The sequence below is a fragment of the Archocentrus centrarchus genome, chromosome 11 (genome assembly GCF_007364275.1).
Source record: "Archocentrus centrarchus isolate MPI-CPG fArcCen1 chromosome 11, fArcCen1, whole genome shotgun sequence".
Taxonomy (NCBI): domain Eukaryota; kingdom Metazoa; phylum Chordata; class Actinopteri; order Cichliformes; family Cichlidae; genus Archocentrus; species Archocentrus centrarchus.
The window spans coordinates 12,098,218-12,123,913 of record NC_044356.1 but is presented as its reverse complement, the minus strand read 5'-3'; the positions used below and the strand labels follow the sequence as shown (position 1 = coordinate 12,123,913).

At 40.4% G+C, this 25,696-nt stretch overlaps 3 protein-coding genes and 2 non-coding genes across 5 annotated transcripts; 4 read left to right on the top strand and 1 right to left on the bottom strand.

Moving 5' to 3' along the window:
• The first annotated feature begins 381 nt into the window (after positions 1-381).
• On the top strand, positions 382-8,423 carry ppt2b (palmitoyl-protein thioesterase 2b). The gene is made up of 8 exons (XM_030741796.1): positions 382-814; positions 1,881-2,034; positions 2,761-2,856; positions 3,392-3,499; positions 3,633-3,716; positions 5,146-5,230; positions 5,552-5,606; positions 6,713-8,423. Exons 1-8 carry the CDS (start codon positions 632-634, stop codon positions 6,854-6,856), a joined length of 909 nt encoding a protein of 302 aa, XP_030597656.1. The 5' UTR covers positions 382-631; the 3' UTR covers positions 6,857-8,423.
• A 2,991-nt stretch (positions 8,424-11,414) lies between these two features.
• rps5 (ribosomal protein S5) lies at positions 11,415-14,992 on the top strand. Its single transcript, XM_030740913.1, has 6 exons — positions 11,415-11,516; positions 12,354-12,457; positions 13,076-13,285; positions 13,813-13,941; positions 14,645-14,743; positions 14,889-14,992. Coding segments are annotated over exons 1-6 (612 nt in total). The 5' UTR covers positions 11,415-11,515; the 3' UTR covers positions 14,958-14,992.
• LOC115788844 (small nucleolar RNA SNORA3/SNORA45 family) lies at positions 12,863-12,994 on the top strand. The gene has a single exon (XR_004020635.1). It is a non-coding gene; the product is annotated as a small nucleolar RNA SNORA3/SNORA45 family (small nucleolar RNA).
• Positions 14,435-14,566, top strand: LOC115788842 (small nucleolar RNA SNORA3/SNORA45 family). Its single transcript, XR_004020633.1, has one exon. It is a non-coding gene; the product is annotated as a small nucleolar RNA SNORA3/SNORA45 family (small nucleolar RNA).
• A 586-nt stretch (positions 14,993-15,578) lies between the features above and the next one.
• ddah2 (DDAH family member 2, ADMA-independent) lies at positions 15,579-25,360 on the bottom strand. The gene is made up of 6 exons (XM_030740912.1): positions 25,239-25,360; positions 23,928-24,527; positions 21,520-21,708; positions 19,594-19,713; positions 17,860-18,003; positions 15,579-16,382 (listed from the first exon to the last, which is right to left on the bottom strand). Exons 2-6 carry the CDS (start codon positions 24,225-24,227, stop codon positions 16,263-16,265), a joined length of 873 nt encoding a protein of 290 aa, XP_030596772.1. The 5' UTR covers positions 24,228-24,527; positions 25,239-25,360; the 3' UTR covers positions 15,579-16,262.
• Between the last annotated feature and the right edge of the window lie 336 nt (positions 25,361-25,696).

Below are 25,696 nucleotides of genomic sequence, written 5' to 3'. Positions count from 1 at the left end.
ATTAAAATTTGCAAAGTCTTTAAAATAAAATTTCCCACACATTTACTCTTTAGAAGACAGCAGTTCCTCCCTTTCTTCATTTCTATTACTGCTTAAATAAACATGTTAACGGCAATAAATAAATTGTATATTTAAAAAAGATTTTATGGTTACACAGTCTGACATTACATGAATTCCATATAATCTGTGAGACACGGTGAAAGTTGCAAGTATAAATGAACAGGAAAATAAAACTTATGATACATACCTGCGTCACAATGTAACTGATATCGTATCCGCGCGTGACCCTGTGAAGAAGAACGCTGCTCCCCGCTGATTGGACGATCGGACACAGGAAATGACGTCAGTAACAGCCTTTTCACCTGTAATTTAAAACCGGAATAAACAGAAGCAAAAAGCAGTTGTGGAGTGTGTGTTTTTTAATTTTTTCACACACACACACACGGAGAGCGGTGGCTGAAACGGCATCGTTTAAAGGACCGCTGCTCATCTCCACCACAGCTAGAAATGGAGCTGCAGATGATGGCACATTAGCAAAGAAACAGAAACTCACAGTTTTATGGGTTTGGTTTCTTTTACCAAGTGTTTATTTTCCCTTCTCACCTTTAAGCTTTTATTACTTTAAGTTGTGATGAGGGGCTTCGGTTCTGCCAGGTTCAGGATGAAGAGCAGCAGCGGGATGGCCGGGCTGCTGTGGCCGCTGCTCGGTGCGTGTCTCTGGGCTACGGTGGTCGGGTACAAGCCGGTGATCATCGTGCACGGTTTGTTCGACAGCTCAGAGGATTTTAAAAAATTAGAGCGGTTCATCAACGAGGTGAGTGCCGGGTATAAAAACATGTATTTTACAGTAAATCCTGCAGGCTTTACAGATTATGTCACCACATGTTATCAGCAAAACGTGGACCCGCATCATGTAATAAGCTGCTACTGTATTAGTCACCTTTATGGTGAGGTTACTACATTATTTATGCTTTATTGCTATATAGTACTCTTAACAATAATAGCATTTATATACTTAACGGAGCCATTATAGATACTTATACTAGATTATATTTTTGTTTCTCACGCCTTGTTTTAATTTTTTTTTTTTTTAAGTGTTGGTTAACTAAAATAACCTTGTTCTGGACTGCGTGTATAATGTTCTTCACACAATGTACACAAAAGCAGACAGTGTATCTTGAGGTTTTGTGATAAAGTTTTGACTTTATGAAAAGACAGTAAAATGTGCCAATCTCTCTCCAAACTCTCACCAATAGACCTGGCTGTGGAGGCTTGTTTCTGCCACAGAAAAAAAAGCCATCCATAAGTCATCATTTTGAGTTAGTATTTCAAAATTTCAACTTAATAACTCTTTTTAAGTTATTCTCTTGGATGTTTGAGTTAGTAAGTTGAAATTTTGAAATAATAACCTGAAATTTTGACTTACTGATGGCAAAAAGTGTTTTTTTGTTTTGTTATTTCTGTGGTGGGTACGAGCTTCCATACCTGGCTGATGTGAAGATGTGGTGGTGTTTCTGGAGTTTCTGTGGACTCTCAGGAAACGTTTACGAGGTTAAAACAAACATTAAGTTCCTTTTTTTTTTTTTTAAACTACAAATGAGACCTTTATGGTGCACTAAAAATACTGAAAGTGGAAGTTGAAGCCCTGTTATTTTCTGCTTGAGTTAATTTGTACTTCCGCATCAGCAGCAGCTTAATGATTCACAAGCTTAAACATCCTCAAATCTAATTGACAGCACAGGCGCCTGAAGTCTCTGAGGACTCTGTGCTGAGTCTTGTAGCTGTTTAATGGAATAATATGACAAATCACCAAGGCAGAGTGCTTTCCGTGAGTGTTCCTGTTAAATGAGGCAAAACCATCTCCTTCTTCTCTCCTGCAGTCTCATCAGGGGACGAACGTGACCATCATTGACTTGTTTGACAAGGGCTTCAGCCTGGAGCCCATGTGGAAACAAGTGGAGGGATTCAAGGCAGCTATTTATCCAATAATGCAAAACTCAGCAGACGGAGTCCACTTTATCTGCTACTCACAAGGTGAGTGAGTGCAAATCTGCTATTTGCACAAGATTATAATGCAGTCTTGTGTCCATAGTTACAGATATTCTCGCTGAGGGTGATATCAGAGTGACACTGTTTACTGTGAAAGAGCTTAGGATTTCTGCATCAGTCAGCAGCTGGAAATTCCCACCACACCATATTATGCAAGCAGATACTCAGACCTGACTGTAGTTCTGGATAGCACTATCATCTCACAGCAAGAAGGGCCTGGGGTTTAAATCCATCGGCTGACTGGGAGCTTCCTGTGTGGATGTCCTTCCTGGGTACTCTGGCTTCCTCTTACAGTCCAAAGATGCGCGTGTTCGGTTAACTATGCTCAACTGACGCATTAATTTGCGAAGAGTTTTTGCATTGAAGTATGAAAGACTTCCTGATGAGATCTTGTCTGAAATGTGAAAGTGCCAAATGTAAGGTAGTTTCACCTTCTAAACTCTTAGGAGTTTCTTCAGGTTTGTTTGACAAATTAATGATCAAATATGGACTCAGTGGATTATTTGGTAATGAAAATAACTGGATATAATACCTCTGAGCACTGACAAATCAGCACACACAGTCACCTGACCAATTATCCGCCTATCATTGCCCTGTGAGGCAATTATCATCCTAAGCAGGTAGTACAACATTCAATAAGAAGGTGGGGAACTCAATGGTGTCTACAAAGCTACACACACATCACCTGTACCTCTGCTGGTGTTTCTCCAGGTGGCCTGGTTTGCAGAGGGATCCTCTCCACTCTGTCAGACCACAACGTCCACTCCTTCATCTCCCTGTCCTCGCCTCAAGCCGGGCAGTATGGAGGTGGGTCCAACTTTGAGAGCTTAGCTAATTGCTGCATTTAAAGTGCCTACAGTCAGGAGTTTTATAATGAGAATGTATTGAACCCATGTTAACACCTGACTGCTGAAAAAGGAATATTCTCGGGCTTTAATGATGAAAGACTCTGGAAAATGCTGAAGTTGCCTCAGCAAAACTGTAAGGAAGTAAATAACCTAACAGTGAGTCAATAAGAGTGATGTTACTGTTTTTATAGAAACATTCCTGATACAGGGACCTCGAGGTGGAGGAGTACATATGTTTTAAGTGAGTTTTAGCTTACAGCTTTACTGTTTCATATCCCTCTTGTGGCTCTGGTGGCATCATTTCTGGCCACAGCTTGCAGCTATTTTCAGCATCACTCAGCAAACTGACACAGTTCGCAGCTAGCTGGGGAGCAAAGTGAAGACAGATATACTGGACACATGCATGAACAAAAATACTCCGGGTTTTATCATGTTATGGACTGATTTATTCTCTGGCTTGGTCTTCATCCTTGGTTCTCCGTCTTTCCTCTCAGACACAGACTACTTAAAGTACCTCTTCCCTCAGTTTGTGAAATCAAACCTCTACCACCTGTGCTACACCGCAATAGGACAGAAGATATCCATCTGCAACTACTGGAACGGTGAGACTCCAGAAATAAATTTCTCTCACAGATTAAGTTGTAAAATGTATATTTCTTATATGTCCTAGCTCATCAAGCTTTAAAATCATAAACAAGTGTTTTGACATCTGTTTTGCTTCTCCTCTGTCTGCAGACCCCCACCACAGAGACCTGTATGTGAACAGCAGTGATTATCTGGCTTTGATCAATAGTGAGAGACCCAATCCAAATTCAACAGGTCAGGAAAAAAACGGGTCCAAAGATTTTATCCATGCAAACTGTGATCGAGCGTGTTTTCCTCACTGTCTGTAACAGTGACCAGTGTTGACCTCGTGACCCCTAAAAAGTACTTTCAGAAGTCTGGAGACAATGAAAGGTCAAAGAGTGCTTTCATCCTCTAGCCTTTCATAAAACTGCACATGGCTGTGCCCCAACCACAACTCTTAGCAACATGTAAAGCTAAAAATCAGGTAGTTGGGTCAGATAAATGAAGAGCGACCCATAACTTAATTCCCATAGCTTTCATTTATTACTTCAGACTACTTTTTGGAAATTTAAATATTTCATAATGAATGTTGTAGGGTATTTTTAAACACTGACCTCTTCAGCCTTCAGAATGAGTTGCACTGTGTCTTTGTGGATCTCGATGTTGGCATGTACAACTAGGTGCCAAGAGAGAAGGAATGGCAGAGAAGCATGTGAGGGTGGCGTAGGACATGTATGAGGACAGTGGTGAGGTGTGCTGTGGGAATGACAGATGGGTTCAAGGTAGTGGTGGGATTACATCTCTGAGCTGTTTGCAGTGGTGATGGACAGGCTGACGAATGAGGTCAGGCAGGAGTCTCTGTGGACTGTGATGTTTGCAGATGATATTTTGATGTGTAGTGAGAGTTGGCAGCAGTTGGAAGAGAGCCTGGAGAGGTGGAGGTATCTGCTGGAGAGGAATGAAAGTCAGTAGGAGCAAGACATGAATGAGAAGGAAACAGGTGGAAAGATGAAGCGAGGAGAATGTTAGGGATAGGGTGAGATGGAGGCAGATGATCTGCTATGGTAACCCTTAAAGGGAACAGCTGAAAGCACTTTCCTCCGTATTATTATAATTAAAAATGACTAAAATGAATAAAAAAATTAAACTAAACATTTACAAACAACAGACACAAAACTGACAACAACAAACGCACTCTGTAAACTATAATTGCTGCCAATATAATGCAGATAATCTGTTGTACAATAAAAATGACTGCTTCAGCCTTTCTGCAGTACCTTGTTTGCCCACTAGGGGGTCAAAAAAAAAAAAAAAAAAAAAAAAAACTAATACAAAAGCCAGAGTGTTTAATTTTATTCAGTGACACAATATATCAGGGAAATCAATCTAAGTATAAGAAAAGATTTCAGGAATACAAAACAGTTACACAAGGCACATATCCAACAAACAGATAGATGTAACTTCCTGTCTTTAATGAGTAAAAATAACATAATCATCACTTACTGACACGTATTAATAACAAATTTTAGTACTGCTGTTTTCACCTTACCTCGAAGTTCAGCACTGGGTCACTTAAGGCACACTTTAGCACATAAATTATGTTACCTGAAGTTCATCAGGGGTTGTTGATGACTGATTTCAGTGTGCAGCAGTCACGAGGTGTCTTTTATTTCCCATCCAGAGTGGAAGAAGAACTTCATCAAAATCAAAAAGCTGGTGTTGATTGGAGGACCGGACGATGGAGTCATCACACCCTGGCAGTCGAGGTGACGTCATCTTCTAATCTGAAACCTCACACACATGCGGATTTCTTTAAAATACAATTTATTTTTGGACTATAATTATAAAATGATGTACATTTTTGGAAAATGTACATCATAGTTTGGATGAACATTTTTCATATGTGGTGCATTTAAATTGATTCTGGTGCTAAAATAAGACTTAGGATGAAACCACGAGGCTGCATAATTTTTGCTGCTTTAATTTCAGTTTTTTCTTTGTGGTCACAGCTTCTGAGATGTTGTTTTGATGACTCTCATGTGATGCTCACACATTTTTATCACTGAGTCTCTCTCACGTTTTTACAGCCAGTTTGGATTTTATGACGACAATGAGACGGTTGTTGAAATGCAGCACCAGGATGTGAGTAAAAGTCAGACTACAGACACACAACAGCACTTGATTTAAGTTTATTTCAGTTCCACTTTGATTAATACCAATACTTTATCTTTTCTTTGGTTTACTTTTTTTTTTAATCTGTGTTGAGTTTCTTTGATTCAATTAAATTTTAGTTATAGCACAAAGTCAAAATAGCTATTATCCAGCAGAACTACTTATCTACTTTTTACATACAATGTTACATTATAAAGAAGCATCTGTGATTTGTCCTAATCCTACCAGAAGAACTCGTGAGAAATTAAAATGTTTCTGAAAAGTATCGCCCTTAAATCTTCAGCCACATTAAGAATGTGTAATCACTGTATCAATTATTTAAAAGATGTTTAAAATGCTTAAAATTAAAGTTCTACTTCCATAATGTAGGGTTGTGTTTGCTGTTTACATTACAGTGGTTAGCACTGTTGCCTCACAGTTAGAATACCATCTGGAAGGCCTGGGTTCGATTCCACCTTGGCCTCTCTCTCTGTGTGGAGTTTGCATGTCCTCCCCGTGTCTGCGTGGGTTTTCTCCGGGTACTCCGGTTTCCTCCCACAGTCCAAAGACACGCACTTTCTGGAGTTAGGTTAATTGTGATTGAGAGCATGAGTGTGGATGTTGTCTGTCTCTCTGTGTTGGCCCTGCAACAGGCTGGCGACCTGTAGAGGGTGTACCCTGCCTCTTGCCCTATGCTGGGATAGGCTCCACCCCCCCACACGACCCCAAACAGGATAAGCGGAAGTGGATAATTATCATAATTAATAATTATGTGTTAATTACCTTGTGGTTGCATCCTGCCAAGATAGAAACGAATAAAATGCTGGGACGGTTTTCCCACTCTCTTTCTTCTTAGGCAAACATGTTTGTTCCTCGAGTTTTTCCACTTCTTTGAAGTGGAGGAATCAATGTTACCACACAGGCCAATCACAACTGAAGTGTGAAGTGTCATTACATTTCCAGGGATGTGTAAGTCAGGTTACAGCGTAGGTTTTCAGGAAGGTCTGCAGTTTAACACAAATATGTAAATCCCCTGTTAGTGAGCCCCTGCAGTCGAATTATTAATGACTAACTCGTGCTCCGTTTTCCTTTTCCAGTTGTACTTGAGAGATGTTTTCGGGCTGAAGACGCTGGCGGCTCGCGGAGATCTGATCCTCTGCTCTGTTCCCGGCGTTGAGCACGTCTGGTGGCACTCCAATGAGACCGTGTTCCACACATGCATGGAGAAGTGGCTGGACTAGCACAGAGCCACTTCACAGCACACATGTGCAGACAAACACACAAAAAAGGTCTTGATTTCTAAAATCCACCTCAGTATAGTATCTTCTGTAGGATGTAATCTCATTTTTTTTGGGGGGGGGGGGGGTTTACAGCTCCTACAGGTGATATCAGGATTTATTTCTTTACCGTCTTTTGGTTCTGGTATAACTGCTCATTTGCTTTTTAAAGAGAAAGTTTAACATTTGGGGAAAAGTTTCTGATCTCATGCTGAGAGTTTTTAAACCTCTCTCATATCTGTACAAATACATGTGAGGCTGGTTAGCTTAGCTTAGCACAAAGACTGAAAACAAAGGGAAACAGCTAGCCCACTTGTGTCTGAAGAGGACAAAACCAGCATGTTTAACTTTACTAGCTGACTTGTTTAGTTTACCTGTACAAAAAAAATAAGAGTAAAATGATGCTGGCTACTACTGGCATAGATAGATATTTTATTAATCTCACAACGGATCAAAGCAGCAGGCTTAAAAAAATAAAGTCTACAATGTACAGTCTATAATAAACAAACAACATAGTTAAAGTTAAAGTGTCACAGGCACATAGTGAGAGCTTTATACTGTGAGAATTTGCAAAATGTAAAAAATTTTGCATATACAACAGTGAAAAAAACAAAGGAAATAAAAGTTAAAAAAATATATGTAATAATATGTACATTAAATCTAAGAAAGAGCTGTGAGAAGGTCTAAGTTGCAGTTATTTCTTAGGCTCTAGCTGTCAACATAATGTTGCCAGCATTTAAAAAAAAAAAAAAAAAAAATTCAGCCCCATAGTTTGGTTTTTGTGTAGATTAACCAAAAACATGTAACATGTTATTAGGTAGGCTTAAAATTGCTGGTAGGCAGATTTTATTTATTTTTTAACCTTAACACAGAGCCGGGCTAATAGCCTTCAGCTGCTATGCTGAGCTAACCCCCTCCATTTATTCACTCTGATGACGCCCTTGCAAACAGCACAATCCTGGGCCTCAGTGTCATAGTACACAGTATAAAAGATGGACGTAGCGACCATGACCTCCTTCACTGGTTTCCAAGGTCATTTAAAACTACATGTTACAAAAAAATTTTAGTTAGGACCAGAAGCTTTTTTGCAACCACAGCTATCGCCATTTGGTGGCCTCCAGATAGAATGCAGGTTTAAGACACTTCTGCACTGGCTTTATTTTTCCAACCTGGAAGCCACGTCCATGCTTTATACTGTCTGCGGTGCCACGAGTGCATGATCGTCATATCAGTTATGCACAAATACAGTACAGGGCCTTAGAGATTCCCAGATCGTGTGTGTGTGTGTGTGTGTGTGTGTGTGTGTGTGTGTGTGTGTGTGTGTGTGTGTGTGTGTGTGTGTGTGTGAGTGTGAGACTTCTTGGACTTCGCATCGTCAGCCCTGATGTGAAGGCTTAGTCTGAGTGACGACACCTAGGGTTCAGGAGACTACTGCAGCGAGTCTAGCTGTGTGATGACTTCACGTCAACCCTAATCGTATCAAAGTATCTAAGTCTTGATCCCAAATTGAGAGAGGAGAAAAAAAAAAAAAGCATATTCCCCAAAATGTTACACTTCTCGTTTAAATATTTATTTTAGAAACCATGCTGTTACTTTTGGAGAAATCCAGCACATCGCTGTCTGTTTGCTGATGGCTGCCAGAAACCTCCGCAAAGAGGTTGTAATGGCTTTTCTGATTTTAAAGGAGCACTCCTAACAATTTTTCACTGTAACATTAACAAGGGACAAGTAACAAGTAATCACTGTAGCAGAGGCTGCAGGATATGTTGAATTTTATTACAAGCGTGAGTCACGTTTGTCTGTGGAACTGTTTGTCATTAGACTCTTCCTTCCTGTCTGATGGTGAACTTCGCACCTCCAGTTTTAATGTGCCCTTTAAGATGAGGGTGAACTGTGGTAGTACAGTTGAGGTCACCAGTGTTGCTGTATCAGCAAAAATCCATTGCGGGCCCCTCTAATTTGATTTTAAAAAATGTGTTTATCACTTTAAAATACATACAGTGTATCAGACGACATGCGTCTGCTTTATCAACCATACCTCAAGCCTACCACACGAACACAACAGTGCCTAAGTGACGTTCAGTCGCCTCCGTGTACAGACTCACTGCCCTGCTCGTCTCACGATGAGTCATTTGTACATTTTCATTCCTATATCTTTAACCCCAGTGTTTATTTAGAGTATACATCTGATCTTATCATCGGTTTATTGTCACTATCATGCAGTGCTTTGGAGCTTTACTCCATCGCTTTCATAGATGAAGCCTTAATTTATTCCCCCACATGCCCATTACCAAAGTGCTACGACACACTGCCTTTAGTGAGGGTGCTAAAAATAATGATATGGAGGGGTGGCAACGAGCTCCGAAAGACTAGAAAGTGGCAGTGCTATATTAGTGTTTACTGGTCCACCGAACCTCTCATCACATTTAGATACCTCAGGCGTTTTAGCGACCTTCACGTTCGTTCGTCTCTGTTGCAAAAGGGATTCATTTGTAACAGTTTTAATTTCTGCTTGTCGTTCTTATATTTCTTGACAGGACAAAAGTGGAAGCATGTATTTGTGAGCGAAAACAAGAAGGGAACTCACAAGAGTTAAGCATACATTGCACAATATAAAGAGAAGTAATTTTGTAGAGACAGGGATGATTTTAATTGTATTGAAGCTACTATTTTAATATTGTTGCATCTGTTGTTCATGTATGCTGGTACCAATTCAGAGCTGAACTAACTGCTGAACTAAATGTGGATTTAAGGGATGTCCTGCTCTGCTCAGTTTTCATATTGAACAAACCATAAATGTGGATATGGACACTTTTTTAAAAACAAAGTACTATTTTGACAGTTTCTACAATGTTTGTCTTGTAAATGAGCTGCTGTCAAATGCTGTCAGTTCTTCAATAAAAGACAGTTTTGAGACTTTGTGTCAAATGTTTTGTCCTGTTAAAACACACTTTCACCAATGAACACATATTATTAGTGCTGATACAAATTTCACTGATTTCAAATATACTGATCCACCATAGGGCTATATTACATACAATACTGTGCAAAAGTGTTGATCCACCCCTTATTTCTTTATATTTTACTTCCAATCAGCCAGACTTTCTTGTAATTTTTTAGAGTGGTCTTAAGCTATAGAGTTCAGCTTTCTAAAGTCTATAGCTCAAGTCTTTCTTAAAGCTTTTCTTGGGACATTGGCTGCTTTTTGACTCATTTAAAATCCAGTCCTTACAGTTGACCATTTTCAGAGGAATGCTTTCATTTGTTAAGCAATTTAATACTGACGTATGAATTGTTCAAGCATGGAAAAAGGCACCTAACTCAAGGGATGAACCAGTGTCGTGTCTACACATAACAAAGCAAAGAATCACTTTCAGATTGAATCTTTAGGCACTTTGTTACTAGCAGACTGTCGCAAAACCTAGAATTTGTTTCTGTAGTTAAATCGATAGAAAATGCCAAAGATAAGACAGTTTGGAGGACATAAAAGAATATTTTTGCACAAACAAGGTGATTCCCAAAAAGCTATTAGCTTAAAACTCAGCACGGTGTGTACTGTGTCCTTTAAAAAACTTAAGAAACTGGACAAGTGGAGGACAAAAGAAGAAGTGACAGTCCTAAAAACAATCTACAACAGATGAACAGCATCTGAAAGTCATGTCTTTAAGAAATAGGAAAAAATCCAGCAGAGATCTGACATGGGACCTGAATGATGCCTCTGACCCTTCAGTTCATCTACTGTTCACTGAAGCCTCATCAGAAATGGTCTCAGTGGAAGGGTGGCTTGTTGAAACTGTATCAACTGTTTTTGTCTTGTATGTCCGTGTATGTTTCAATAAATCACTGCACCTGTTTTCCATTTTCCTAGCAAAGTATTAAGTTCTGTAGATGACTGTAAGTCAACTGAAGATAATAAAAACTAAAATTAACAGTTTTTGGACAATAAAAACTTAACTGAAACAAGCAACCCCACTTTTGAAACTAACTGAAACTAAATGATATTACATAAAAATATAAATGCATAAGTTTTAACAGCTACTGTAAAAGAAAGATAGGAATGCACAGTTTAAAAGGCCAGAAAAGTATAAAAATTTGTATTTTTCATGTATGCTTATCAGAAGTTGGAGAATTGAATTCAAATAAAGTGCACTGTTACATGATCCATACCAAACTTTAACCTGCCTGTTTTGGGAAATTTTCCTTCCCACTGACGCCAAGTGCTTGCTCATAAAGGGTCGTTTTTAATTGTTGGGTTTTCTCTGTAATTATTGTATGGCCTTTACCTTGCAATACAAAGTGCCCTGAGGCAACTGTTTGTTGTGATTTGGCGTTATATAAATAAAATTGAATTGAATGTTTTGTCTGTTTAATTTCTAAGTTAGATCAAAATTTCAAACGCCCTCCCAGCTTTAGCTAATATCTTAACTTGCGGACGGATAAAAAATCTTCAGTGGTGGAAACAAGCTTTCACGTCCTTTGGTGAAGTGACATGAAAGAAGACTACAATTCCCACGATGCTTTGAGCCCCGGAAGTAGTCAACCGCCGGGCCGGATATCTGAACGCGGCGCCCCGAAAAGGCCCTTTTCCGTCTCAGAGAAGTGTGGTGCAGAACGGCAGAAATAAGTGAGTCAAAAATTCACTTTTTACTTCCTTCATACGCTATGAAAAACCTTCCAGCACATATTTAGAATCAGTTTGGATTTTCATCGTCCTATAAATTCGTACGGAACACTCTGGTTTTCTCGAAAAGGTGGTTTTATTCCCTCCGAATGTTTCCGTATGAGCACAACAGCGCTGAGCGTTAGCATGCGGCTAGCTCATGTAGCACATGTGGATCCTGTGCGTTTATTAGCGGCTCCGACAAGCGTCACGTTCACTACACCATTTCACAAAAAATGTAAATATCAAACGGTACTCTTTTCACAGTATAATCAACAAACGCTAATTTTAAAATGCGCTCTACCCCAGGTTTTAGACGTTTGTAAATTTGGTAGCTGCTGTGGCGCAAGTTTGCTACTGCTGGCTTGATGCAGGCTCCATCTCCGGCCTCGCCGTTCCTGTGTGACTGTCTTTAGCTCTGCCAAGTCTGACCATACAACCTGTTTTTTAAAAATTATATATTTCCATTAATGACCCTGCTTCAAAATAAAGTATCAAATCGTGGGGGTTTGTACAGTAACATGAGTTTGCTGCAACGTAACATGGAGCAGCGGCTCAGTGAAGCTACAGTAACGTTCAGGTCATTTGTTATGCACAGATTTGTTTAATATATCACGTGTTTTCGGCTTATGTCTTCTCACAAGTTATTTAAAAAGATTCACCGTTATAAACTGATGGGACCCCGTCTTAAATTGAACACGGAATGTAGATTTAAAAACAATAGATACATTTGTCATTTATCGTGCCCTTGATTTATAAATTGTAAAACAGCTTGGCAGTAATGTTTTGGTGTTTCCTCAGTGACCGACTGGGAGACTGCCCCCGCTGTGGCTGAGACCCCAGAGATCAAGCTCTTTGGCAAGTGGAGCACCGATGATGTCCAGATCAATGACATCTCCCTGCAGGTGGGCAGCGTGAAAGATTAGCTGTTGTCACCTTTTTGGTGGTGGTAAGGAGGGTAGAGTCACGCCTGGACACTCACCTGTTGTCCAGGTATGCTACAGTGCTCGCAGTGACTGATAGAAATACCCCCTTTTCACTTTGTGGAAGGGGGCATGAAGGGTTTGAGACCCACAGCCATACATGGGGCAGTCTTATTTTTGACCACTTCATTAACCTCTCCACTAAGTAAATGAATACTGTTTAAAAAAAAAAAAAAAGTGTCCTCTTTTTGGCTTTTGTGGGGCCCAAAATTCCTTCTATGCAGAAAACAACCCCAGGTATTAGTCCAACAGTACATTCATCAGTTTTAGCATGTAAGTTAGAAAAGGCTCAATGTTTTTGAATGTAGTTGTGCATTTTATGTGTTAAGCGAGGCTAGAGTCACGCCTGGATATGTCCTGTTGTCTTGGTGTGCTAGAGTGCTCGCAGAATAATCGTCTTTGCTTATTCATTGGCTGTAGTCTAATGTGGCCCAGTCAATCACCGGCTCAGATACACTGCCTAGCTTTAACGATGCTGTTTCCCAACAACAACCAAAACAAAAAAAGGGTGATGCTTAAAGATGCCACTTTTCACTACAGGATTACATTGCTGTGAAAGAGAAATATGCCAAGTACCTGCCACACTCTGGAGGCCGTTATGCCGCCAAGCGTTTCCGCAAGGCCCAGTGCCCCATCGTGGAGCGTCTGACCAACTCCATGATGATGCACGGCCGCAACAACGGCAAGAAGCTGATGACCGTTCGCATCGTCAAGCACGCCTTTGAGATCATTCATCTGCTGACTGGAGAGGTACTTTTGCTTCACTACTATAGTGTGTATTGATTAATTGTTGTGATTTAGATCTGACACTGAACTTTTTTTTTTTTTTAACTACAACTATAGAAAATAAATGATTGTTTCCTCTGAAAAATGATTTTTATCTGTTTAAGTATCTGAGCAGAAGTTGTTTTAAATTTGGTCCTTTGCACTTCACTACAGATTACCTGATCTCACTGTGGTCTGAGCAGATCAGAGTCAGTTTTCAATAATATCTGTAATATATAAACAATTTTATTCAGATACCCAGAGTACTGATGATTTACTATTTTTAGACAGGCTTGCTGTTCTGTGTTTTTCATGTCTTTATGCTAAGCAGACAAGCTTCTGGACTTTAATATACATATTTAAGGGTAAATATGGCATGGCACGGGTAGGAAAATGACATTAGCAGTACATTGTGTCAGCTTTCACGAAGTCTCCAGACCTATGTGTATGTCATGTTACTACATGTTGTGTATTGATTTTAAAAAACTTTTTTTTTGATGTTTTGTTCCCAGAATCCCCTGCAGGTCCTGGTCAACGCCATCATCAACAGTGGACCCCGTGAGGACTCCACCCGTATTGGTCGTGCTGGTACCGTCAGGAGGCAGGCTGTGGATGTGTCACCCCTCCGTAGAGTCAACCAGGTAACAAACACACCCCACAGTCATTAATAGCACTGTCTATTGTGATGAGATGAATTTCCTGCATCTTTTAGAACATTTAAAGTTGTTGCATGTTCAGTTTTGCAGTGGGCCTTTTGAACTCAGGTCTGCATACAAGACTGGTTCTCAAACTGTGGGATCAACACAGCAAAATATGAAGGGAAATTAAACAGAATTTTTTAGTTTGCTTTTTTATGAACATTTAAAATTTTCGTGGTGTCCGTTATTAGTGACTAATAAAAATTGTGAGGTACAGACATTTTTCACCTTGTAAAAGGGGGTGTGAAAGGTAAAGTCTCTCCTGCATTGTGGCTTTCTGGCATTTTGACTACTTCATTAACCTGTCCACTGTATCTAAGTACATTAATACTGTTTAAAAAATTTTTTAAAAACCCCGGTATTGGTCCAACAGTACATTTATCAGTTTTGGCATGTAAATTTGAAGCGGTTCAATGTTTTTGAATGTCGTGTGTTAAGCGAGGCTAGAGTCACGCCTGGATATGTCCTGTTGTCTTGGTGTGCTAGAGTGCTCGCAGAATAATCGTCTTTGCTTATTCATTGGCTGTAGTCTAATGTGGCCCAGCCAATCACCAACTCAGACACATTTCACCCCTGGCCTGTGTTCACACCACTGAAGTTTGAAATCGTTACACCTCAATAATGTCCGCTCTCCATCATCTTGCAGGCCATCTGGCTTTTGTGCACAGGAGCAAGAGAAGCTGCTTTCAGGAACATCAAGACCATTGCTGAGTGTCTTGCTGATGAGCTGATCAATGCAGCTAAGGTAACAGACTTAGTGGACCCTGATTACATCCTGTCAATTATGTTAGAAATGTTTGGAGATCAGAGCTGATGTGAAACTGCACCCATTCTGTTATCAGTGTGTGTTCTGACTGAGGTGTTAATCTCAAGTTTCTCACTCTTTGCAGGGTTCATCTAACTCTTATGCCATCAAGAAGAAGGACGAGTTGGAGAGAGTCGCTAAATCCAACCGTTAAACATGTCTAACAAAATAAATCAAGATTTCTGTTAAGAGTTTGAGTGTTTTATTGGACTTCACACATACAAGGTTTTGATTATTTGGAAAGCTGGCTTCTGAAAAAGATCCACTCAGTTTAAGCACAAGCAAATTATTAAAGCCTCTTAAAGCAGTGCTGCAATAAACACTCAAAGCCTGTAATATTTTGATTTTGTGGTTTGTGATGCTAGAATAAATACAATTCAAGCACCATAAAGTTAAAATCTTTGGACTTATTGCAGAACTGTTGGGTAACCGTGGTTAGGACTGCTGCCTCACATAAGGTGCTAGGTTTGAGTCCAGCAGCCAGCTTGGGGGGGGCTTTCAGTCAATGTCCTAACTGACCCAGTTGGTTTCCCCTCGTACTCCCAACTTCCTCCCAAAACATGTACCGTAGGTTAATGGGTGATTCTAAATTGGCTGTAGGTGTAAATGTGAGTGAATTGTTGCAGTTAACCCTGTGACAGACTGATGATAGGCTCCAACCCTGAACCGGTTAAGCAGCAGAAAATTCACTGACTATTGGAATTAAACTGCATTTAGTTTAACCTGATGTACCTAATAAACTGGCAGTTAAATTACACAGGAACATGGAGTACCATTAAGTTTACAGCTGGTCTTTAATAGTTCTACACTTGCATCAAATTCATACACTGTAAAGCTAAATTATATCTGAATTTCTACATTTAGCAGCTACAGATGTCCAGTAATTAAAACAAAAACAGCTAATACATAAGTACTGAAAATAATACAAACCTAACACATTGGGGATATGAAGGCTGTACACTGTAGCAAAGGGTATCTGAGTGTAGTCATCTTTAAATGTTTACCATGCCTACCATAAGCAGTAATATTACAAGAGACCTTCAGCCTTCTGGAAAGTGGACATAATGTCCCTTTACTGGATCAAGATTGTATGTGGTGAAAAAAAAAAAACATGCTCAACTGAATGGTGCCTTTGGCTTTTCCTTCATACATTGGTCCAAAAAAAAAAAAAGTATTGAACATATACAGGATTTTTTTTGGGGGGGGGGCTTCCTGTAGGGTGACTTTTAGTGGTCTCTGAAAAAGCTGTCACAATTGAAACAGTGCAAAACTACAGCTTCATTTAGTGGCTTTATGAATGGAGTTATGACACCATGCAGCGCTGTTCGTTCAGCAGAGGGGGCAGTGGTGCAGTGAATCAGGTGCCTCATTCTGTCTCATACAAATACTGCGTGTTAGTGTCACCATCCCCACCACTATGAACACCTGCACATAAATGCTGCGTAGCGCGGGCGTGTTTTCAGAAATATGTATGCTTTCTGTTGATGAGTAGGCAGAGCGAGGACAGAGATGCTCCCAGCTTGGAGGCCTCGCTGCAGGCTGTCGGCAGGAGGGTGTAGTCCTGCAGTTTCTGGAAGGCCTGCAGAGAGGAGAGAGAAAAACACTTCAGTCATCCAGACCTCATCCAGCTGTTAAAGACTACACTAGACACTGCTGCAGGGACAACTCAAAGGAGAGGAGGAAGGAAAATCTGCTTCAGTGGTTGAAAATTAGATCCACAATTCCAGTTATTTCAAGCCTGATCAGTTTCCCTGTTTGGATGTTATGCTAAAAACTGCATTTATATTGTCTCTCTGTGCACCACATCACAATGGAAACTCTACACACACTGGAAACACAACAAGACTAAACAACATGATTACTAAAACTGTCTGCTGACTTGGGTACGGTTTTCACTTTGAGGGATTCTGCTTGTGTGTTTGTGATACCTACTGTAGAGGAGTTTACTGTCTTTTAGTAGCATCATTTCAGGACATCATAATCAGTCTCCTCACCATGAAAAATCAATGTCTCCAAACAAACTTTAAAATTAGCACCTAATTGTACATTTGGTTTGAAATCTTTATATCCATTTGCCTCAATCCTGATGTAAAACTACAGAAGTATCTGAAAATATTTATTCATGCTCGCTATGCTGGACTCAGCTTCTGTCCTGCCACCTACTTGCATATTTAACGGGTCAACGATGGCACTGTGGGCAGGAGATCAACTTCACAAGACTACTGGAGCCAGAAACACAGCTGTTACCTTAAAATGGTCACAGTGAGATGACTCAAAATAAACCTGTTCAGATCTTTAGAGCGCTCTCTATTCCACAGGTCTGTCATCCAGCCTTTGTCTAAGGCTCAGTTCAGAGCGAGCCAGTCAAAGACACACCTTCAGTACTGTCTGCCATTCTTAACAAATGCAAGAGTCTTACTTCCAGGAGGTGAAACAACAGAAAACAGAGGTAACATCTGAATTACAGAGACATTAGGGTTTAAAAGGGATAATCTTCTAACAACAGGCAAAGATGAATAAATCATAAGAGGACTCAGCTTACATACAGAGCCACACTGGACAACAATCATATGAAGGGGTGGACATACGCAGTTTGATGTAAAATGCATAAACCCCCCACAGTCTGAACTAGTCCCAAAAAAAAGTCCAGTAGGGGGCGCATCACTGTGCAGACTAGAGTTAAAACCAACTGGGCAAAAAATTGTTGAGAATTTGAAGTTATAAAGTAGGCCAGATTAAAATTATTATAAAAGCCTGGTGGTTGATTTTGACATGATATGAAATAAGACTTTTGTTTATACTGAGACAACATGCAAAGGAAGAGCATGCCTGCTTAATATTAGTGAACATAGGATTCAGTGTTTATGTATCCTAACCAACACAAGGAAGTAAGAGTCAGAAAAACCTAATTTGCCATAATTGTAGACACACTTAAATCTGACTAACTTTGAGGTAATGAGAATTAGCACCAATTTATTTCTATTAACACACATTAACATGACATGACACTCCAATCATCTGCAATAAAAACAAAGTAATTCCTCGGTGGTACTCACGGAAGTGCTGTCAGGGCATTCATCTGCTGGTCGGTGCAGCAGGAAGTCCCGTTTAGACGGACCTTTGATGTAGATGCAGTTTGCTGCTGACTCCTCTGGGACGGTGAGCACATCGTAGTGGTGATCAGTCAGCTGTTCCATCATCTGCAGGCGAACACGCACACACGCAGCATTACACACAGTCTCCGAGCTCCAAGCCAACACTAATGACATCAACAGATGTGTGCAGTTCAAGTGAGGACGGAGAGATTATATATTTATGACTCATAATAAAAAACAGTATTGACTGGAGAGCGATGTTGGGCCCTGCCTAACGATGTTTTCTAATGAATTTTCTAACTAAAAATGTCTCATTTTAATAATGTGTCCTCATGCTGTATTACTTTTTTCATTATATTTGAATAAAATGAACTGAAAACTTCATCACCTTCAACTGGAGTCTAAGTTTATAAATCTTAAAATATTTACCATTAAAGTGGAAACTTTCAGCTCTGTGGTTTATGGTTTTGGTCATTACTGAGATCAAGATTATTTATTATGATTTCTCAGAGACTTTGGAAAAACTGTTTAATTAAAAAAGAAAGAAGAAACGTGAATTTTACATTTAAATTTAAATTAAATATGAACTGATCTTAATCTGCCACAGTCAGGTGCAAAGTGAGTCTGGACTATTATGGAGAGGCAAGAGCAAAGCAAAATGACAGCTAAACATAAAGCAGCACAATCATCGCTTTATCCCAATTATCTTTTTAATAAATGTTGGAAGCTAAAATTGTAATCAAAATTAAAACATGATTAATTGCACCGCCCCACTTTACTGTTGCCTGCAGCCACCCTCACCAAGTATAGCATCTTGCATATAGTTTGTATCCATCACTTAAACTCAGTACTTTGTTATAACACTGGCCTTGAATTTTCATCTTTTTTATAGGTGCAGCTGTTGCAGAGGATTGTGGGTGGAAATATGACTAGAAACAGCAGGACACTGGTGTTTTCAATCACACTGGATGTGTCATATTAAATAGTACGATGGTACAGAAACATCCTTTGTTTTCTGATTAAAAGTTGGTGCCTGGAATGACCGTCTCACTGCCAGCATTAGGGATGTCCACCCAGTGACACTGAACACCCTTCATATATAACTGTACAAGCTGTTCCTTGCAGCCAATTCTGCTCCTTTTAGGCAGAGCCTCCACCTTGTTTGTTATAAACTCTCCAGCACAGGCACATGCTAAATGGAAAGCTATGCAGCCTGTGTAAACAAACTGGCATGAATAGATGAACATGCAGGACCAGCTGGCAGTCTGTCACACATGGATTTCTATAAAGCAGTTAGCAAAATGACAGGAAAAAAAAACTTTAACATGATTAAAACATGAAATATTATGCTCATTTCCAGCTGCATATTTTTATTGCATGGTTCACAGTTCAGAAGACAGTATTAGCAAACTCGTTTTTTCCCTAAAGTCACATTGATTCACTTTAGTATTGCTTCATATTTTTTTAGCTACTTGCCCCAACTCCTGTGGCTCTGTGTACATACTGAGAACAAGTTTCAGAATGATAACCATTTGAGTGCAAGAAAATAGGAAAAAAGGAGAAACCTGCAAAAATCCTGTTTTTAATGAAAGCTATAGGAAGCTTTTTCTCCCTGATATTTGCTCCTCTTTTCCCTCAATTGCTATAATGCCACAATATCAATTAATAGAAAATACTGCACAAACACACTCTTACCCGGAGTGTCTTCTTGGCCCCATCACTGTTGCTAAAAATGATGGTGTTCGGGCCTCCCATGGAGCAGATGTTTTTCAGTCGGGCTCCATCACAGACGGGTACAGTGGACACTGCAAAGTCCTGAACAGATGTGGGGGTAAAAACTTTACTCACACACAGTCCTACTAGGTTGCTAGTAAAATTACAGTCATCCAGAAGTGTCCAAACAAGTTTGTTTTATCATCACAGAAAAAACACATCGTAACTAATAACATTAATACTGGTTTTTCACATGTCCCAGTAACCAGTACGAGGACTCGTGTTGACTCATAACTTACTTTGAGAAGAGAATACATGGCATCCATCTATACTGTACACACTGTAAGGGTAATATTTATGAATCAAAGTTAAATGGAACCAGAGTGACTCCTCTGAAACACAACACTCAGGATAGCTGATGAAATCATCTGCTGGTTTTCCCCCATTTGTCCCCTGAGCTGACCACTTAAATCCTCCCGCCCACTGACACCATTTCATACCACTCACCCACATAAACACCCGTACACACACACACACGCACGCACACACACACACAGCAAATTCAGCTTGAGAATATGCAGTCTGTGTGCACTTCAAAGAGAAATGTGTCAAAAGCTCTTAAAAGAACCCAGGGAGTTGATACTAATGGGCAGCTCGAGTCAAGCCAGAGGGAGCGTGCTGTGCAGTCGTCATTATTTGGCCAGTGGAACGGCCTCATTCGTCACCGTTTACAGACAAGAGTTCCCCAAATACGATTCAGCCAATGGCCACCTGCTCTCCTTGGCACCTGGTTCCTTTTCTGACTGTACTCTTGGCATCAAGGCCATTTTTGTTGCACAGACTAAAAACAAACTTTATAGATTAGTTAGTTGTTTACTGATTACCTTCAGTTGGGCTTTTATAGAGAAGCACTGACACACAGAGGTTCATATCATAACAAGTAAAGACAATCTTGCAAAGACAAAGTTAATAACATACAGTAGTCTTATATAACTTTATCAGGAGTGAAGAGAGGGGAGTGGCAGAAAGAAATGCTCAGTGCATCATGGGAAATCCCCCAGCAGCCTGAGCTATAGCAGCATAACTCGGGGATATGAGCTATAAGCTTTATTAAAAAGCAAAGTTTTAATCTTAAAAGCAGACAGTGTCTGAGTGTCTGTGTACTTTTCTGCACTAAAAGGATGATGCAGAGAGGACTCAAGTTGGCAAGTTTCTCTGATGCATGCCACCCATCTATATGCATTTTTCCATTTGTATGCAAAAATCCATCATAATACACTATGTTAAAGGATGCCTCAATTCCTAAAACGCATCTGGAGAACAGAGGCGAGAGGGGAGGCTTGAATGATGAGCTATAATCATGGATGCACAAGTAGAAGTATTTTTTATTTTATTTTTTACCTTCAATGTATAAAAGACATGACTGGAACACACAAATCTCTAGTGAGGAGGACTCTATATTTAAGTGTTTTGTATTTGTAAGTAGTTTCAGATATTTAAAATAATCCACTGCCCATCACCACTGGTGTGATTAAAAGTAGTCCTAAATAGAAAAGCTGTCACGAAGGCTTATGTTTAAATGACATCTGACATGATAAAACACAGCAGCAGGCTGCAAACAAAGACGCTGCGGCTGTGCCACGTCAAAATGTTGATTGGCATCCCTTCTGAAATGACGACTCTGAGGCAAAGATGTCAGATTTTGTTAAAAGCCTGCTGTCTCGACTCCTCAAATCAAAGATGTATACACACACACACACACACACACACACACACACACACACACACACACACACACACACACACACACCTTCATGACAAGTAGCCCTAAGCCACCAAAAGTTTGAAGTAGTACTCTGTCTGCTTCCCTCTGCTCCATGTACCCTTTCCCCCCCACGTAGCCCTTACCCTGAAGGTGTCCGCCAGCACTTCTGCCCCTCTGTGATTGGTGTGGGAGGAGATGCCGATGAAGAACTCCCTCCCTGTGAAGAGGACATCGCTGCCCTCAAGCGTGGCCCCTCCAGAGTCGCCCTGCTCACCGTCTATCTCAACCACAGTCAGGCTGAGCTCTGACATCACCCTCCTCACCGCCTGCACCTGAGAAAGGAATAAACTAAACTCAGTATGAGAGTCGGGGAAACAAAAAACAAACCAAAAAACAGCTCAGACAGGTGGTCAGTGTGCTCTGCAAGTCTGCATGCACCTTCATTACTTCTGGTTCCACCAACAATTAATAATTGAATGGAAATTTTCTACTTTTTGTACAATTCACAGTAACTCATGATATGATAGAGTATTTACATCACGATTATTTAATGTGGTAAATTGACTTTAAAACATCAAGGATTCGTTAAACTTTAAAGAGAAACTTTTTGTTTTTCCTCTTGAAACCAAAGTGTTTAGAAACAGCTGAACTGGTTTTCCTCCTCTCAATAATCCAATACAGGCTTCCTGTCATCTTGGCTTAAGTGGAAGTGAAACTGTCGCTGTAAGCAGTGAAGGCGGACAGGAAGAACCACAGCAAAAAGACTTCAAAATAATTTCTTAGCCATCCTTTTTTTAGAAAATATTTTTGGAAGCTACAGTTGCAAATAAATTAGTAAGTAAGTAAGTAAGTAAAACTTTATTTATATAGCACCTCTCGAGGCAGCTGCCACGAAGTGCTTCACAACAGTAAAACAAAGTACAAAGAAAACATTAAGCAAATGCAATATTAAAAAGATGAGTTTTTAACTGTCCTTTAAAAGATGCCACCGAATCCACCGCTCTCAGGGAGACAGGGAGAGAATTCCACAGACGGGGTGCCACAGAGGCAAAAGCTCTGTCTCCTTTCATTTTGAGTCTTGAGGGATGTATAGCCAGGAGACCCTGGTCACATGATCTCAATGATCTGATGGGAGTATATGGATGCAGGAGTTCACTGATGTAAGAAGGTGCTTGTCCATGGAGGGCTCTAAAAGTAAGAACTAAAATTTTAAACTGGATTCTGAATTTCACGGGGAGCCAATGAAGCTTGATCAGAAGCGGGGTAATATGAGAATACTTAGAGGATTTCATAAGAAGCCTTGCCGCTGCATTTTGAACAACTTGTAAACGTTCTAAAGAACTTTTGCTAAGACAATTGAAGTTTAGATTAAAACAAAACTATCATTACACTCTTTCCACAATAATCATGTTATGGTGACACATTCTGAAATACTTTATACACTGCAGCACAATGGGGTGGCGGTGGTAGAGCATCTAGAGTCTGGTAGGGTGTGTACCAACTGGAAGATTGATAGACTGATCCCTGAGTCCTCCAGTCTGCCAGCTGAAGTATCCTTGGCCAAGATACTGAACCCTGAACTGCCCCTGATGCATCCATTGGTGTGTGTGTGTGTTAGAAAGTGCTTAGGCTTAGATAAAAGTGCTATATGAATGTGCGTGATTGGGTGAAACAGACCTGTAGCAGAAAGCTCACTGAGTGCTTAACCGAGTAAAAAGGTGCTATAAGAACCCAGTCCATTTAGCATTTACAACCAGAGAGAATGCATTATATCTGTATAAGTGAAGAAAAAAATTAATTCCAAAAAGAAAGAACTGTGCATTTACCTGGAGCCTTTGGATGTCAGCATGTATCTATTGTGATAATATGTTAATAATGTTATTTTAATTAACTCTCCGAGTTCCTTCCTGGCTTTCCTAACATGCTCTCGTTCATTGTAAGTCAGTTCATTTCCATTCCATGAAACATAACAGAGCATTAAAAAACTGTAATATAGTGTTAAACTTATTAACTGGACATGAATCATTTGAACTGCCTCATTATTGAGCTAACAGTTTCCCTAAAGCTCTTTCCAGCAAACTTCCAAGGAATTAGGAAAATACAAACCCAGGATTTTTCCCTGCATACAACCCCCCCCCCCCCCCCCCCCCCCAAAAAAAAAAAAAAAGTAACATCATTTTGGTTGCCCCCAACAGAAACAACACCACCACCTTATTTATCAAATGGCCAAAAATAACTTTTTTTTTCCCCTTAGACTTGGAGCCAGAAAAAACCTTGAGACCTACTTGGGCACCTACAAAATACATTAATAAAATCACTGTTGTAATAGAAATACTGTTTTCAGAAGTCTACACTCAAGTGTCTGAAACAGGAGTTTCTAAAAGGCCACTGATCGCACCACTAAGGAACAACAAAGATCAGTAAGACCATGTGCCAAAGTATGACGGTATGGGCTACAAGTTGGTTCATATGATTATGGTAGAAAAATTATTACCTAAGGCTAAACACAAGATTAAGAGCCCTATGAAAGGCTTCTTCTCTGCTGCATTACCTCGCTCCGTCGCTGCTGTTTGAAGGGCCTGGTGATGAGCGCTGTGTCTCCCTGGATGACTGCCACATCCTCTATCCTCCAGCTTTCTGGCAGCTCAGGGTCAGGGGGGATCTCGATCAGCTGCAGGCCCACCTTCTGCCTCAACGCTCCTGTCAGGCAACCAAATTGACGCTGAGCTTTGGCCAGGTCCACCGAGACCTCCCCGTTCTCCTGGCCATCCCCTGCTGTCTTCCCAAAGGTCTCTGGAATCCCCCTCACCACGGCGTGGGTAAAACGGCCATAAGGGCACATATTTGCCATGGTTTCAATAATGCGGTAGCAAATATTGGTGCACTGCCAAAATATCACTAAGTTGGCTCTGCCAGGAAACAATTAAGAGGCAATAAAAGGATGTGAATGTGTATGTGTTTGCAGTCTTCTCTCTCAAAGTCTAGGTCTTACTAAAACACCAGAGGAAAAGGCTCTAAATGAAGCTAAGCCTGTGAATAAGTAGATCCAGAAGGAGAACCGGGGAGCATCTTCATCCTTGTGTCTGCCTCTTCTTTTGTTAGAACACTCCACGATCTACTCTCCCAAAAAGTAGAAACAAATAGTCCCAGCCTAAGAAAGAAAAAGATGGATACATTAAGACCAAAGCCGGAACATACAAAACTAACAAGCCATCAATTTGTTTAAAAAAAAAAAAGAAAAAAAAAGTTTACCCCCATTAAAACATCCAAGGACAGCTGAAATAACACACAGACAAAGAGCACAGCTAAAAGGAGACAAAGCAGCTTTGTTCAAGGTCAGATTATAAGGCATCATTATTCAACAGCCCCGCAATATGCTGCAAAGCCCTTTCATATCTGGGAAGTGGGTTAGTTTTGGGACAATTGCCCTTTTATCATCTTCCCTGTAACTGGCAGGAGTATCCCACTGCGAGGCTGCACACAGGATGTTTCCTAAATCTGCTTCATGACTTAAGCAACAAGTGCTGGGCTTTGATGTACACTTCATTTTGTTTTTAAAGACAGCACTGGATACCTCCACAATTTACATTATAATCACTAGCTACATGTTCAAATATTCTGTTTCGTATAGCTTTTGTCTGAGTTTGTCCAGCTGCATTAATCAGTATAAACTTCAGACACAAGGAGAACAAAACATCCTGAGGCTCTGGGGCTGCATGACTGCACCGCCCAGCAGATCAACGCTCTTCCCAAATACTTTTCATGATGTTCCACATCTTCCTAAAACCGGCAAAAATTCACCAACACCCCCACCACGGGTCGCACAATTAATAAATACAGCTTCACAGGTAAGTCTGCTTACCTGCGTTAGGTGTCCGGTATCCGGTTTCGTTCGTGTTTTTCCTCTATTTTAATTTAATTTCCAAAGCAGCCGAATTCCCGTTACTCTCCAGCTCCTCTTTCTCTCTGCAGACTAGCTATCGTGTCAAGACGGCTAATGTGAATGTGTACGTTTCCGGCGGCGAATTTCAAAATAAGACAGTGTTGCTTTGCTTAAAATCCGTCATGCTCTTTTTACCACATCGCACTTTGTTGTATGTCATATGTAAAGCGATAAAGCTAAAAGACATAGCAGGGGGGAGCTAGTATTCATAAGCTGTACCTAAAAATGATAATTTGGCAACCATTGTGCTCTTAGTTTTTAAAGCTACCCACAAAGAACTTCTGGTCTTATTTTCGACCATGGACGCAGCTCTCCGACGCTTCACCCCCCTCACCCCTCCCCCACACGTCCTGCCAGGATTCAATCAGCGGTGATTT